Genomic DNA, 16,230 nt, shown 5'->3' with positions numbered 1-16,230 from the left:
ATAATAATAATAATAATACATTTCTTTTAAAAATGTAACCTACCCCAATAAAAACAGTCATAGGGATGACCAAGTATCTCAAACTTGTGACATAAAATCAAATGTTTATGAATTCTTATCTCTGTATTATGACTTGATGTCTTATTATGATGACGCAGTATCTCTTGTTATGACTTTGTATCTCATTATCCTGAGATACTTTCTCATTTTTATGACCAACTCTCTGAAGTGGGCTTCCGTACTCAACTTCCCCTTCCACCTGTTATTTATTTATTATTTGACTTAGATAAACCATGAGGTTCCTCTGGGTGCAAGAGCTGTCTGAGGATTCACCCTGACACAAACAGGTGATAAAGACCTTCACGACACGGTCACGTGACTCATGCTCGCGCTAAAGTTCCTCCGACCCTTCTCACCTGGGAGAGATAGAGTGACAGAGGTTAGGACTGTGTAGAGGTGTGTCACTCACACTCCTGAAGGCACACGATCAACATGGCTGCTCCCAGCAGCAGAGGGACCAGACTCATCAAGACCCTCCTGAGCCACTACAGGACCTCGGGGCTGTGTCAGACCAGGACCGGTCCGGGACAGCACAGGTTCCTGTCGTCTTGTGCTCCGCCACCGGGGACGTGGAGCACACGGCTTTCCAGACTGTCCCATCGGGACCTGTACCAGCTCTCGCTGACTGATCCGGACCAGTTCTGGGGATCCGCCGCCAAGGACAGACTTCGCTGGGTCGAACCGTTTCAGCGGGTCCGAGACTGCGAGCTCCGCAGCGGGAAGATCAGCTGGTTCCTGGGGGGGAAGCTCAACGTGTCCGGTGAGAAACAGTCCGGAATAAACAAATACATAAAAACTTTAGGCTGTAAATAAACACACCGTCCACTAACCACTGAGGTGACCTAATCAATCAACAATCAATATAACTGTGAACACACCTGCTGCTGCTGCAGAGACAGACTGTATTTAATCCTCATCTCAAACCTCACTCACTAGAGACACAGCTGTGGCCTACTTTATGATACAATATCAGTTTGTAATAACCCTTTAATTAACCTGGAGGGGTGTAACCTCAGTGCAGTTATCTATCCCATTAGGCCCCTTTTTTTTTTCTTTTTTTTTTTTTTTTTTTAGCATGGTGTTGGTTTGACATGAAGCCAAAGAGACAAAAAGTGTACACATTTGAAGAAAAAAAGGAAGGATTTTTCTGGCTTCAGTCAGTTTGAAATGTCATCAAAAGGAGCACTGGATTCAACAGATCAGATTTAAGGTAAAATTAAAATGAAGAGGATCCTTGAATGGAAAAACCTGATCCCTGTAATTGCCCATCTAACATTGTTACAGTTATTATAATAAAAACAGGATAAACAGGCCACTGGAGGAGGAGGAGGTAACAATCGTAGTTAAGATGTAACAAATCTAAAACAAGTTAAAGCTTGACGACTTCCTGCTGTGATTGCAGTATTCTTTGACATCATAAACTGAGTGTAAAATTAACACTCAGCCGTCACGTAGCAGTAGATCTTCTTCCTAAAAGTTATAGCCTTCAGATGTCTGCTGAGTCATTTTATGATGAGAACATGAAGGGAAAGATCTGTAACTAAACATGATTACAACAAGGAAGAAAAATAAAATAGCACCCCCAAAATGAGGAAAAACTGAAGAAAGGGGAGCAGCTACAGGCTTCACCCATAAAAATAAAAGTGACTGTATCTTTTGAGTTTTCAATACTTTATGAAAAGCTGTTTTTAACTTCATGGGAAGTTAGAGGAGTCATTCTTTTCAGTTTTTTTTCCTCACGTTTTAAACAGATATGATGTAATAAAGCTGGATGATTAAACCTGTGCTAATTTTCAACCCCCCACATATTTGTATGTTTTAGAAATTCCTGAATCTGTCTGTAACCCGATCAAAATGCTCTGTACATGTTATAGCAAGGCCTCAAACACCAAGGTCCACCCCTGACAGGCCTCTAGAGGGCCGGCCAATCAGGGAGAAGGGGGTTTGTGGAGCGGGGATTTTAAAGAGACAGCAGCTAAAATGAAATGTTTCACACTGGAGCTGAAATAAGGGTTTTCTAAAACACTGGTAAAAGAAAAATAAGGATTTGTTTTGGCCTGATAAGCCTGTAATCTGTTACCTGGGAACTAAAGGGACAGTGTGCATGTTTACAGGATTCTGTGGCTTTTTGAGACTGCCCCTAGTGGACACCCTGGGACAGCATATTTTTGCACTAGAGCATAAGTTTCATTTTTAACAACATGTTTTATCTTTTGGTCAGAATACATTTAAAGAATAACTGAAGAAAGGCTGAGAATAAACTGGGACTAACAGTAAATGTAATGAAGAGACAGTGGGTGTATCCAGCCTGAAAGTCCAAAGAGTCTCTGCAGAGAGTGAGATGTGTCTTTATCCCCTACTGTTGTTTTTCTGTCCCTGATAATAATCCAATAATATTCCAATAAAGACGGCTGGATTACTTGTATTGTGTCTGATCTGATCTGATTTTCTCTTGTTACATAAATTATTTTATAAACCTGCTGCGTGAGACATAAAACAGGATCTTCAGCCTTAAACCCATTTGAGGATTAATTTTCAATCAGGGTATAAATGAAGACAGTTTCCATCAGGATCATGTGCCAGTTTCAACACCACTGAGATGATGACAAGGAAGTCTTCAACGCGACGTGTACTGTATGAACAATAAGCGGGTAGCAAGGGACGTTTTTTTCACAGAAAGAGAAAGGAAACAGGGATTTTCTTCATTGTTTACTGATTTTTAAAGCTACAAATGAACAGACAGAAAAACATCAACAAATGTTGAGTATGTATGTAAAACACAGACAGGAAAAAATAATTTATGAGTGCATTTGAAAATGTACCAGTATGAGGAATGTATCGAGAATTAAAGTGAGAGGTTTTATTTCTCTTATTTGTGTGTTAGTGAACTGTCTGGACGTCCATGTTGAGAGACATCCTGACCGAGTGGCTCTGATCTGGGAGCGTGATGAGCCGGGCACTGAGGTGAAGGTCACCTACAGGTACCTGATGTTTAAATGTTGTGTCCTCCTCTATAGGACTATATAACCTCACTCTTATCAGTATTTAATGTTTTATTGTTAACTGTACCCTTCCTCTGTACGCAGATGACGCTGATCTTTATCTTATCACAGCAGTTTTCTCTGTCAGTAATCAACACTTTGGGCGCTCTGGCCTGAGACTGTGTAAATGACATTAACTGCTTTTGTTTTGTTAATTTTATTACTAACGCCAGACAGCAGAGACAGAGGAGGTTTTATGGACCTGTGTCTTGTATGCTCCTGTTCTATGGGGCACCCATTGTAAAGTTGCACACACTACAAGTAACAACATGTCTCCACATTAAGCTTTAAAACATCACTGTTTCTGCAGATTTAGAGAAATATTTATAAACTTTATTTCTCAAATGTGCTATCTAAATGTTGAATGTTATTAATAAATTATATAAATAAATGTCCTGATTCTAAATTTTTTGCTACATTTCTAAACATTTAGTTTCATTCCAAATATTTAGCTAAGACTAAATATTTATCAAAGATTTATAAGTCATAAGAGAAAAATTCTAAATGTTTCTAAATATTTCTAAATATTTATCAAAGTTCAGAAATATTTGATCGAGGTTTCCAAATCAACATTTAAAAATCTTGAGCAAAGATTTCTAAATATTTGCAAAGATTTCTTAATATCTAGACAAGATTTATAAGTCGTTTGCAAAGATTTCAAGATATTTGCTGAGATTTCTAAATATAAAGTTAAGATTTCTAGATTTTTTTTTTATATTAAAAAAAAAAAGATTTAAATATTTAGCTACAATTTCTATATATTAATCTAATATGCAAATTCACACTCCCGCCCGCCAGGTAGCACCAAAATAAAAGTTTGGGGAAGCGAGTTTGAGAATGTCAAGCTCTTCTTCTTCGATGTCGGCTACAGGATCTTCAAGAGCGCCATCACAGCACTTGGTACCTTTATTTTATAACGGCTGATTTAACCACCTGTGTTTGACTTTCTCAAAATCTGCTTCGCTGGATCACTTCCTCAAACTTTTATTTTGATACTTCCGGGGGCGAAAGTGTAAATTTTCATATTAGATAAATATTTAGAAATCTTGACTTCATGTGTAGAAATCGTAGAGAAAATTTAGAAATCTTTGATCAAGATTTAGAAATCTTGTCTAAATATTTAGAAATTTTGGTAAATATTTAGAAAATTTTGCTTAAGATTTTTAAATCTTTGATACATTTTTAGTCTTAGCTAAATATTTAGACTGAAACTTAATGTTTAGAAACATACCAAAATATTTTGAATCAGGACATTCATTTATATTTATAAATAACATTCAACATTTAGATAAAATATTCAACATTTATGTATAATATTTGACAAATTTATTTCACAAATATTTCTCTAAATCTGCAGAAAAAGTGATGTTTTAGAGCTAAATGTGGAGAAATGTTGTTGGTATTTGCAGTGTGTGCAACTTTACAATCATTGCCCCATACTGTTCCCTATAAAGACCTTTTTATGGTATATAAATCACTTAAAACCATTTCAGAAATTAAAGCACAGCTGAACAAAGGCAGTAAAATGTTTCACCATCATCACCATCATCATCATCACCTCTGTATTCTTTACGCAGAGAGTTGCTCGAGACGACCTGCCGCATCGCCAACACCCTCAAGAGCCATGGGATCCAGAAAGGGGACAGGGTGGCCATTTACATGCCGGTGTCGCCGCTGGCAGTGGCAGCCATGTTGGCGTGTGCCCGTATTGGTGCAGTGCACACCGTGGTGTTTGCAGGCTTCAGCTCAGAGGCTCTGGCTGGCAGGATCCAGGATGGTGAGTCACACTATAGTTTGTTACCACCGACAAGGAGGTCATGTTTTTGGGACAGTTTGTCTGTTTGTTTGTTGTTTGTTTGTCTGTCTGTGAACAACATAACTCAAAAAGTAAGAAACGGATCTTGATGAAATTTTCAGGAAATGTTCAAAATGGGATAAGGGAGAAGTGATTTAATTTTGGAGGTGATCTGGATCACTGTCTGGATCCAGGACTTTTTTTTTTTAAAGGATTCTTTCTCACTGTGAGCTAGGGCTGTTTTCACCATATGTGTATATAACTCCACCCATAAATGGTCGAATTGCTTTGCGAAACAATACAAGACAAGGTCACCATAATTTCTGACAGATATAAAAGTTTGATCCAGATCCTGACAATATTCTGGATACTAAGATCTGGAATATGAAATATGTACTGGGTCTTCATAATTTTCAACACTGTCAGGAAACAAATTATCGTACAAACCTGCAACTAACAGCAAATTGTAGCAGACAGTCTGCTGAAAGGGAGTATAACATTAAAGTAGGACTAAAGGTGACAATCACGATATGCTTGGGGGAGGTCTGCGCTTTCTGGGTGCTTTTCTAGTTCGTGAAATGTTACAGAGCTTCTGAATTAAACCTTAGAAAAGTCAGAAATGTACCAAGTCAGGGCCTGGTGGACATGAAGAGAACTGCAGCTGTCCAACCCTTTAGCCTCCATCAAAGGAAAAGCTGTGTGTTGTATGAAAATCAACCTGTACCACGAACACCAAGAGTGAGTTTTGACATTACTTTGAAATCATTTTAGCCAACTAATGCTAAACATTACCACCCTGACACATGTGCTGAACACTGCACCAGCTTTCAGTAAGGTAGAGAAGTCTTGATGGTGAGTGATGCAGACTGCAGCTGTATGTGAGCCGAAAGGTTCTGAATTACTGTCGTTTCTAAGTCCCACTCCCAAGTGCACCTCCAAAACTCAGGACATGTGCTGCTCTACAGTTAACACAGAAGTTTCTACTCTTCTTCAGCCTTGTCCTTCCTCCGTAAACTGTGGTTTACTAAGGTGTCCTGTTATGTCTGCCGATCAACCAAAGGCACAGCTTAATGATGTGGTAGAGATGACCCCGTGTGCTGAAGTTCATGGTTTGGATTTCTGCGTTTGTTCTCCCCAAAGAGGCTGAGCAGACCGAGATGTTCTGTGGAGACACAGTCACACGGTCACACCATCAGGCTGAAAGCAGATGATTGTTTGGGAGTCCTCCAATCAAGTCAGGGGCCGTGTACACAACAACGGTTTTAGGGTGAAGCGCAAAAATTTTGTTGCGTTTCGGCCACGGAACACGGTACACGGAAACAGCGTTTCAGTCGACCTAAAACGCAAACTTTTGAAAACAGAGTGGGATTTTTCTGAAAGGCTGCCGACACCGTTGCCGTGTAAACAATAAGCCGGCGTTTTCAGTGGAAACACTGACGTCACACTCCGCTTTGTGCTTCACGCATACAAGAAGACAACAGTACCGTTGTTACGATTGTCGCGGACTACCATGTTGTGTTTGTGCTGCTCAATCTGCTGAATCTGCTGACTGTCTTTCAACAAAATGAGCATCTGTTGCTCCACTTCTGCTCTTAGCATTTTTCAATACACCAGATGAATAGCTCAACCCTACTTTGGTGGAGATCTCCCAAAAGCTGCTTCTGGACAAGACCATTATAGCGCCAACTACAGGCCTGGCATGCTTACTACAGAGTTTTCAGTCCCTCAGCGTTTCCGTGCAAACGCAGATTGTTTTCACTGCATTTTAACGTTTTTAGATGAAACATTCTTGTGTAAACGGAGCCTTATTGTGGATGAAGCAAGGGGGAAATAACAGCACAGTGGGGGCTCCACCAATCAGAAATGTTTAGCTTGTAGACCCCCTCCCAAAGTTCCTGAGCCTCTGAGGAGTACTACTTCCCAGGTAGGGACATTTTCATGGGTAATAGTTTATCCCCCAGGACCAAATTTAGACCCTAGTTCCAATTTTCAAAATTAATGTAGTTTCAGTGGAAAGTTCCTCCAGTTGAAACACAGCTTCACTGATGACACATACCTCATACATTGCAAAAAAAACTGCAAGCTAACATCTAAAAGTGAGTCAGTGAAAATAATGTAAACTCATGTTAGCATTAGCTGATGTTGGTGTTTAAATTTTGTACATTTCTTGAGCTTTGTCCTGTAAGAAGTGACACCCAAGAAACAAGCGTATGCAGCCAATCCATTGTTTGAGTAAGAACTTTGCGAATGAAAGAATCTGTGTTGTATAAAACACTTTAGAGAATAAACTTTGGTTTGGGGCTGGGTTTGGTTCTCATCACCTCAATCTGCCATTACGAAAGAAAAATATATTGCAGCATATTGGAAAATATCATGTCATATATTAGGTAATATATTCCCATATATGAGATTTTGTATTTATATTTTCTTATTTATTGCAATATATGGAAAGCGGCAATCATTTGTATATTTTACAATATATTGCAATATATTTCATAAATATATAATATATTGTATATGTGCCATCAATATATTTTTCCATGTATATCAAACATATAATATATTGGAAAAATAATGAATTACAATATATTACAATTAGGGCTGTCATTTTAACGCGTTAATTAGATTAATTAATTACACCGCAAATTAACGCGTTATAAAAACGCAGATTAATCTGGATCCCAAACCCGCGGGGCGTTCAAGGACACACTTATTTTCTTTTTTCTGATGGTCCCTGAATGTATCACACTTGACTTCAGCAACACGCTTTAAACTGGGGGGAAGCGAGAGTGATTTTTGTGAGACTGCCGTCCACATCTCGTTTATTCACATGTCCTTTTTGAAAATCTGCAGAAAATCAACCGTTTGCTCTAGCTCAATTCTGTAAAAAACAGATAATTCTACACTCTTTACTGCATTAAACAAGCCCTGAATGATAAATATATGTCCTGTATTTAAATCTTAAGAAATTTTTAGAAAATTTCCTTCCATCTTCCTGGCGTTCTGTTCGAGCTTGGGGCTGCTCTGCACCAATGAGCAACAGTTTGTGTGTTCAGAGCTTGTAAAAATGAATATACTTCACTTTTCTTTGATCCAAGACTTGAATTAAGTGTTTTGTACATAGTTCCTCTCAGTTTTTAGCCTTTAGCCCTGGTTCTCCTGACCTCATAGAAGTATAGAAGTTCATATTGCAGTGAAAATTGAGTCCACGTTGAGTAAAAATGAGAACAGAAGCAAAAAACCATCCTAAAAATCAAAACAGCTTATCTTAGGTGCAGGACTGTGTAGATTTTGTAAAGATAGAACCATACAACTTTTTTCATATGTTCCTTATGCCTCGGGGTACCGAAAAAATGTGTCGTATATATTCCCAGCTTATTTTTAAATGTTTTTTTATTGTCTTTTGATGTAATTTTAATGTCCTGGAATTCAAATTCTTTATTTTGGGACCTTAAGCAGATATGAGATTAAAATGCGATTAATTAGATTAATTAATTACAAATCCTGTAATTAATTACATTAATTTTTTTTTAATCGCCTGACAGCACTAATTGCAATACATTTCAAAAAATATATTGGTACATATAGTTTTCTTTCGTAAGGGTGTGCTTCAGCTCTGTTGATTAAAGTATCTCTACAGTCAGAGCTGTGGGCTGAATGCTTTGCTCCTCCTCTAACACATGCAGCCATAAAGTGAGCTGCTTTCTGTGGAGGACAGACTGGCTGCCCAAGGACGTGTGTGTTTTGGAAACAGTGCGACTACAACCCCAAACATGGTGTTTTCACAGTCAGCTGAGCAGCAGGAGAAGTGGAGCATGAAGGAGTGAAGCTGAGTCAGTGTGCTGACCTGTCAGCTGTCAGGCCACGTGACCTGTTCTTAAAGATGAAATGAAATGATTTATGTGAAAATGAAGTGAAAGGCCGCAGTCTGCTTATGTCAGGTGTGCGTGTGTGTGCTTCAACAGCTCAGTGTAAAGCTGTGGTCACCTGCAATGAAGGTGTGCGGGGCGGGCGGCGGATCCCCCTGAAGCAAACTGTGGACACAGCGGTGAAAAGCTGCCCGACTGTCCAACACGTGTTTGTCTCTCAGAGGACGGAAACACCAGCTGCCATGGGACAGCTGGATGTCCCCCTGGAGGAGGTAAAATATACGACTCACACACACACACACACAGCCTGCAGTAGTGTTGTCAGTAACTTGAAGAAGATGTTGACTCTTGCAGGAGATGTCCCGTCAGCCTGCGGTCTGTCCTGCAGAGCCTCTGGACAGTGAAGATCTGCTGTTTCTCCTCTACACTTCAGGCAGCACAGGGAAACCTAAAGGCATCGTCCACACACAGGCCGGATACCTGCTCTACGCCTCTCTCACACACCAGGTATGGACAGGCTCATCTGCTCAGGGAGACGATGTGCTCGCTGACTTGTTGGAGTTCAGTTTTCAGATATTTAAATGTGTCAGTGAGAATAAACCTCAGCCTCTTCCTCCTCATGAGCGCCCTTGTTTAACACCCGAGCTGCTCCTCTCAGGGCGTGTTGGGGTTTTAATGAGGATGCGAAGACAAAGAGAAGTTGCACAACAGGCCGAACAGAAACGCTGCTGTTTGTCCTCAGAGTGGGAAGCAGCACGGGGAGGACGCAGCCCAAATCTGCCCCCAAAGCTCTAAATTAGCTTTTCTTTCTGATTGACAGGCAGAAACATCTGCTCCCTCTGCATGTGTGTTTGCAGGGATTGACATGATGTTTATGATGATAATTGAATAAAAACACAAACCATAATAACCCCCAAACTCCATCTCTGCCAAATATTTATCAGTGCTAATTTCTAAAGCAGCTTATTGGCTCAGGGTGCTGGGGGGTTGGCTCCTTGCTTGTTTGGATGAAACAACAAAACAAAAGCTGCTTTATCTGAAAAAGACAAGGACGGCTGGGTCCACGCCAGGGCCAGAAACACTGAGAGACAGACACAGGCACAGAGGGGGATGTGGAGTTGCTAGGCATCTCATATCCACTCTTCAAGCATTTCAAGCATTTGTTTTTGATCAGAATAACTTCACATTCCCAGCTCCAAACAGGACTGTTCACTCTGAGCACTACCAGTTTACAGGACATCCGCAGAAATGGCTTAACACCACTTATTCTGCAGGATTTTACTGGAGTCAACTGACTGTAGTACAGATGTGAGAGTAACTGATTACTTTTACTTTAGTTACAGTTACTGAGAAGCTTTAAACCAGTATTTTTAGAGTAAAGTTTTGTGCTTTGCTACATTTTACAACAGCAGTTACTCAGTGAAAAATTAAGTGAAACCTCTTTCCAACCACAGTCAGGTCAAATGTGAGCTACAGCCTGATTAGAACATGCCGTTCTGCAATCTGGACACACAATGGAGCATTTACAAAGTGCAAAATAAAAACGAAGAGGAAACCCAACCTAAACGTGTTGTTCTCACATTAATGCTCTCCTGTTGGTCAGACTTTAACTATTAGAACAGGAAGAGAAGTTTTGACTGCATTTAGAGCTCAGATCTAAGGATGGGAACCAAATTAGGTACTTTTATAGATACTGACCAACATCTGTCTGTAGTACCGATTCACGTAAAATAAAGTGCTACCATGTTTCGGTACCTAAACCCATCATTGTGACTGTGGGGAAGTGGAAGAGTAGGTTATTTTCCATACTAGACATGAAGGCAAGGCCAGTTTCTTTATATAGCACATTTCAGCAAGGCAATTCAAAGTGCTTTACAGACAGAGCCAATTGAAAGAAAACAAAATTCAATTCAAAAGCAGATTAAAATGGATAAGATTTAATAAAACAAAATAAGATAAAGAAAAGGTTAAAACAGATTTTAAAACAGATTTTAAGATAGATTTTTTTTTTCATTTTTTAAGAAAAGATATCAAAATGATTTGTTAAAATGCTCTATAAAAAGCAGCTGTGTAAAGGTGAATCTTCAACCTGGATTTAAAGGAGCTCAGAGTTTCAGCAGACCTGATATTCTCAGGGAGTTTGTTCCAGATATTTGGAGCATAGAAGCTGAATGCTGCCTCTCCATGTTTGTTCTGTTTCTGGGGACTGAGAGCAGACCTGATCCAGAGGACCTGAGTGGTCTTGATGGTTCATATGGGATCAAAAGATCATTGATATATTTTGTCCCATAATCCTTTCATTGCTTTGTAAACCAGCAGGAGTGTTTTAAAATCTATCCTCTGACAAACAGAGAGCCAGTGTAAAGACCTCAGAACTAGACTGATGTGATCCACTTCATTGGTCTTGGTGAGGACTCGAGCAGCAGCGTTCTGAACCAGCTGCAGCTGTCTGACTGAGTTTTTAGGGAGACCTGTAAAGACTCTGTTACAGTAATCAACACAGCATTGCATGTTTGTAAAACTTTGGGATTTTATTGTGAAACAAATTATTACATACATAAAAACACACAAAAATACTGAAAATTGGTACTGTCGAGTACCACTGCTGTTAACCTGGTGCTGGTTATTGGTACTGTATAGTTTTAAATGTGAAAAGTGCCCATCATATTTTACTGACCTAGAAAATTACTGTTTTACTGTCAAATGTGAAATGATCCTCACTGAGTGTTGAGGATCAAATGGATGAAACTGGTTTGATATTTTAGTCTAGAAGATCGGTCTGTGACCATAAAGGGAAATCCTAAAATTTCAATTGGTTCAAATCGTATGTGTCGTATATAAATAATGTGCAAAAAGCCCCACCTCATTTTGCAAAGAAGGGCTGGGACATTATGGCAAAAGTCAAAATCAATAATTTCATTAGTTGTAACTTCTACCATGATTGTGCTTAATGCATGGCTATCCCACATTCATCTCAGTTTATTTTGTAAATATCTGTGTAATCTGTGGGATTTAAATTATTGACACAGGGTTTACATCGGTTAGAAGCTCTGAATGTAAGTTTTGATTAATTTTCAACTAATCACCCAACTCTGGTGTGAAGTGATGTGTTTGATGTTTACAAATGATGGGATGCATTATAAAACAGAAAAACTATCCTTGGTTTCCTCTCTTTGTGAAGTTTGCGTGCTCTTTGGGTTGGGTACTCCAGCTTCCTCCAACACTCGAAATATATATACTCACCAGGTTCATCGATTGAAGATGTCGTCTGTCTCTACATGTTAGCCCTGTCTTGGTCTTGAGACCTGTTCAAATGTGCCCTGCTTCGTGTCCAGTGCCAGCTGGGATTGGCTCCAACCCTCCTAAGATCCTGATAGGGGAAGCAATAAAGATAACAGAGGGATGGGAAAAACAGAAAAACCCTGAACCAAAGTCGTACAGAAAAACATATTTTGTTAGTCATTCCCTACAAAGAAATATCCCGAAATACTGTCCCAATGAACAAAATCCAGACAAACATTGTCTGAGTTTTGTTTCTGTTCAGTTGTGTGTGACAAGCAGACAGCTGTATTCACCTTTGTGTCTCTGTATCTGTCCTCTAGTACGTGTTTGACTATCATGATGGAGACGTGTTTGGCTGCGTGGCCGATGTCGGCTGGATAACAGGACACAGTTATGTCGTGTATGGACCGCTCTGCAACGGCGCCACCACTGTCCTGTTTGAGAGCACACCTGTTTACCCAAACCCAGGTGAGAGCCAATGACTCAGAGAGGAGATGCCTCGGAGAATCAAACCTCCAGTTCTGTCTGTACTCAAACAGCCAATCAGGACTCAGAAAAACTGTGGCATGTAGAGGTTGACGTATTTCACAACAGCAATAATACAGGCAACTGTGTGTGGGCCCTGAATTTCATGATAACAACAGAGCTGTAAAGACTTCAGTGTTGCTCCATTTGTCAGAAATTTGCCCAGTTATTCATTCATACAGAGACATTGTTGACGCCTGACTCTCAGATCTTAAGGTACTCATTAAGTGCCCAGCTTTGCGTAGTGTTTCAGGTGTGACTTAAAAATGTATAAAGATTTTTATGAAACACAAACCCAGCAGTAGAAAACATCATACACCTACCACCTGAGGTGAGCAGAAACTCGTCTCAGCTTCAGCGTCACCTGCTCACTATGAATGTTCCATATATCACACAAAGTGGTGATCTTGCACATTTATTCACCATGACTTCACTGATGCTCTGGTTGGGAGGAGAATGTCCCTTTAAAGACAGGCTAAATGCTACAAAGGCAAAAAGATTTACATTTGTCTTGCCCACCAACAAAATGTTAAGAAAGCCACACAAAGTGTTGACACATGGGGCTCTAATTTTGTGGCGCAGTGCAGGGGGCGCAAGCCTGGCGCACCCTGCGCAGTGCTAATTTTGTGCGGCGCACCACCGTGCGCTGCCAATTTGACAATTTGGTAGACCGTCTGCGCAGAGATGGGTGTGACTGCGCGCCAGGGGGAGTTAACGGCGCACCAAGGGGAGGTGTCAGCAGATTCATGTTGGCGCAGTGACAATTTCGTGCCAAAAAAGTGCGCTGAAAGCTCGCCAGCTCCAACCTGGTCTATCCTCGGGGCAAGGGGGAGCGCACCCTGCGCAGCTGTAATTTGGTGACAGGCGCACATGTGCGCACATGTCATCGAAGCCTCAGAGGCAGGTTTCCAGAGTGTCCGGCACATTTTAATGCAATAAACAATCACAGCAATCACTATTTCATGTAACTGTCTGAACCAGCATATACATTTATATCTATATTAACTGTCCCGTCACATCTGATGTCAGATTAAAGCCGTTTGTCATAATGGAAAGTTAACCTGACGGCAGCTGGAAGTTTGATGCACATCTTACAATTAAACAATAAACAGCCTTAACATCTGATACTGAGTATATATCTGGTTCTCTCATTTCATTTAATTCAAAGAAAAGAGGGAGAGAAAAGACGAAGAAAAAAGAGACAAAATAAATGTATGTCACTCAGGATTTACCCGTGCGCCTGGTCTACGAAATTAGAGCCCCTGGCGTCTTTATGTTGACATCACCTCTTTATGTGTCTGAAGGCATGTCTGTGCCTGTCAGCCTTGAATCAGATCAATGTACTGGATCTTCATGTCCTCCTCCCCTCAGGGTGTAAGCTCAGCTCGGTTTACATCAGGTCCTGATATGATGTGTTTGTAGGGTTGGTGGAGTAATGAGTGATCTGTGTTGGGTTACTCATTTATCTTATTAATGTAGGTTTATTACCCCTCAGTTGTAGAGCAGAGCCTGTTTGACTCACCTCTGAGGTTTTACTGCCTGTTTCCTTTGAGCCCTGACAGGTTGGGCTCTCACACAGCAGGAAGTCTCAAAGAGCTGATGTGACCTTTAGTTATGTATTCAACTCTTGAATCAGTGCATCTCATTCATCACATTGTTCATCAGTCTGATCCGTTACCAGATGAGCACCCTTTAATGTAAGGTGTAAAGTAAGGTGAAATGGTGTGTTTCACATGTTTGTGCATGTGTCTGTGTGTGTTCCTTCAGGCAGGTACTGGGAGACGGTGGAGCGTTTAAGGATCACTCAGTTTTATGGAGCGCCCACGGCTCTGCGTCTGCTGCTGAAGTATGACGAGAGCTGGGTGAAAAAGTATGACCGCTCATCTCTGAGGACTCTCGGCTCAGGTAATGCCACCTGAATCGCATCATCCAAGTGGACCTTCATTCTGAAAGTACTGACTCTGTCAGCATTCCTACTCATCTAGAAAGAGGTGGGGCTGAGGACCCAGCACAGCAATGTAACTAACATCCACAACCCCCACCTGTCAGTCAATGAGTCTATGCCCTAAATCTATCTCATTTTGATCCTGTAATCAAAGTAAAAACATGACTTGCGTAAAAATTAAGCTTTTACATTATTCATGAGTGAGGAAATGAGCTATAGAGACCAAAACTGTTTATTTTTCAGCAGTCTCTCAACATTGTTTGTTCCTGCTGGTGACTTTGACATTTTAACATGTGGCTCTAGAAACTATATTTTAGTAACATAAGCAGCATTTAGCTTCATTCACTCAGACGATTTATGCTTTCAATATAGGATTAAATCTGCTAGCAGCAGAAAAATGAAAAATATCTGCTTGTTTCATGGTTGGTTGTCAGAAACGATACTCCAGCATGGACTCAAGTTCAACTAAATCACATGATTTCACGACACATTCTGTTGATGGCCCACATTGTGTGTGTGTGTGTGTGTGTGTGTGTGTGTGTGTGTGTGTGTGTGTGTGTGTGTGTGTGTGTGTGTGTGTGTGTGTGTGTACAGTTGGCGAGCCCATCAATCACGAGGCCTGGCACTGGTTCCATGATGTAGTCGGAGATGGACGATGTCCTTTGGTGGATACTTGGTGGCAGACAGGTGAGAGTTGCTATGGTCAACATGCTAACACACACACACACACACACACGCACATACACAGAGTTTGGAATCAGTACTATTACCTCAGTAAAATACCCAAACACGTCTTCAGTCAGCACAGTCTGTGTTCTCAGGTCACTGCGTTGTTTCAGATCATCGTCAGGTGATCTGTTCCTTCCTGGTGACTCGTAAAAGCCTCACAGGAAATAAACCATATTCTCTGTTTTAAGAGTCATATAAGACTGTTTCTTATCGGGCTTCAAGGGATCTTTATGGAGTAACAGTTGGATTTTAAGAGTTGTGTGAATCAGGTGAGTGGAGGTGGTGTACACCGAGGCTGTTTGAAAGTTTAAGGCAGTGTTTCCCAGTCCTGGTCCTGGAGGACCCCTGCCCTGCATGTTCTAGATGTTACCCCACTCCAGCACACCTGATTCAAATAAATGGCTTGTTATCAGGCTCGAGCAGAGCTTGATGACGAGCTGATTATTTAAATCAGGTGTGTTGGAGTTGGGTAACATCTAAAACATGCAGGGCAGGGGGTCCTCCAGGACCAGGGTTGGGAAGCACTGGTTTAGGGGGACAGAGACTGAACCGCAACTGAAGAGCTGTGATAGATAAACACAAAGTGTGATCCAAATCTGACTTCGTTTAAAAAGTCCGGAGGAGAGATATGAACAAGTCTGCTTCAGAAACACGCAACACATTCATTCCCTGGTGGGACTTAGAGGCCAAAAAATAAGTATTTCATTAAAACTTTGTGCTTGAAATGGTACATTTTAGGACCTTTTATAGCTGCTAATGTATAGGAACTGGGTTATTGTAGCAGATAGAATACAATACAATACAATAGAAAATACTTTATTTATCACTGAGGGGAAATTCAGGAGGAGTCACAGCAGCAACCAAGAAAACAAAAGTGAGAAAGTGCATAGAAAGTGCAAAAAGGTCCATAAGAAAATAGATGCTGACAGCTTGTCCATCGTTCTCCAGTCAGCCAGTCTCCACCTCCACAGGGTCCAGGACTGA

General features: G+C 40.7%; 1 protein-coding gene across 2 annotated transcripts in view; it reads left to right on the top strand.

Annotated features, from left to right (window-relative positions):
- The first annotated feature begins 270 nt into the window (after window positions 1-270).
- LOC141794799 (acetyl-coenzyme A synthetase 2-like, mitochondrial) overlaps window positions 271-16,230 on the top strand; it is a 32,723-nt gene continuing 16,763 nt past the window's right edge. The window contains exons 1-8 of one of the 2 annotated variants that reach the window (XM_074675323.1): window positions 271-820; window positions 2,945-3,041; window positions 4,679-4,878; window positions 8,862-9,037; window positions 9,120-9,272; window positions 12,368-12,515; window positions 14,340-14,477; window positions 15,112-15,204. In XM_074675323.1, coding sequence (XP_074531424.1) covers window positions 493-820; window positions 2,945-3,041; window positions 4,679-4,878; window positions 8,862-9,037; window positions 9,120-9,272; window positions 12,368-12,515; window positions 14,340-14,477; window positions 15,112-15,204 — 1,333 coding nt within the window. In that variant the 5' untranslated portion in view covers window positions 271-492. The remainder of the gene's footprint in view (window positions 821-2,944; window positions 3,042-4,678; window positions 4,879-8,861; window positions 9,038-9,119; window positions 9,273-12,367; window positions 12,516-14,339; window positions 14,478-15,111; window positions 15,205-16,230) is intronic. The other variant, XM_074675322.1, reaches the window with a different exon arrangement.

The sequence above is a fragment of the Halichoeres trimaculatus genome, unplaced genomic scaffold, assembly GCF_033239565.1.
Source record: "Halichoeres trimaculatus isolate MK-OKI-2021-1 unplaced genomic scaffold, fHalTri1.1 fHalTri1_scaffold_8, whole genome shotgun sequence".
Classification (NCBI taxonomy): Eukaryota; Metazoa; Chordata; class Actinopteri; order Labriformes; family Labridae; genus Halichoeres; species Halichoeres trimaculatus.
The sequence above is the reverse complement of the archived record's forward strand: the minus strand, read 5'-3'. Positions and strand labels throughout refer to the sequence as shown.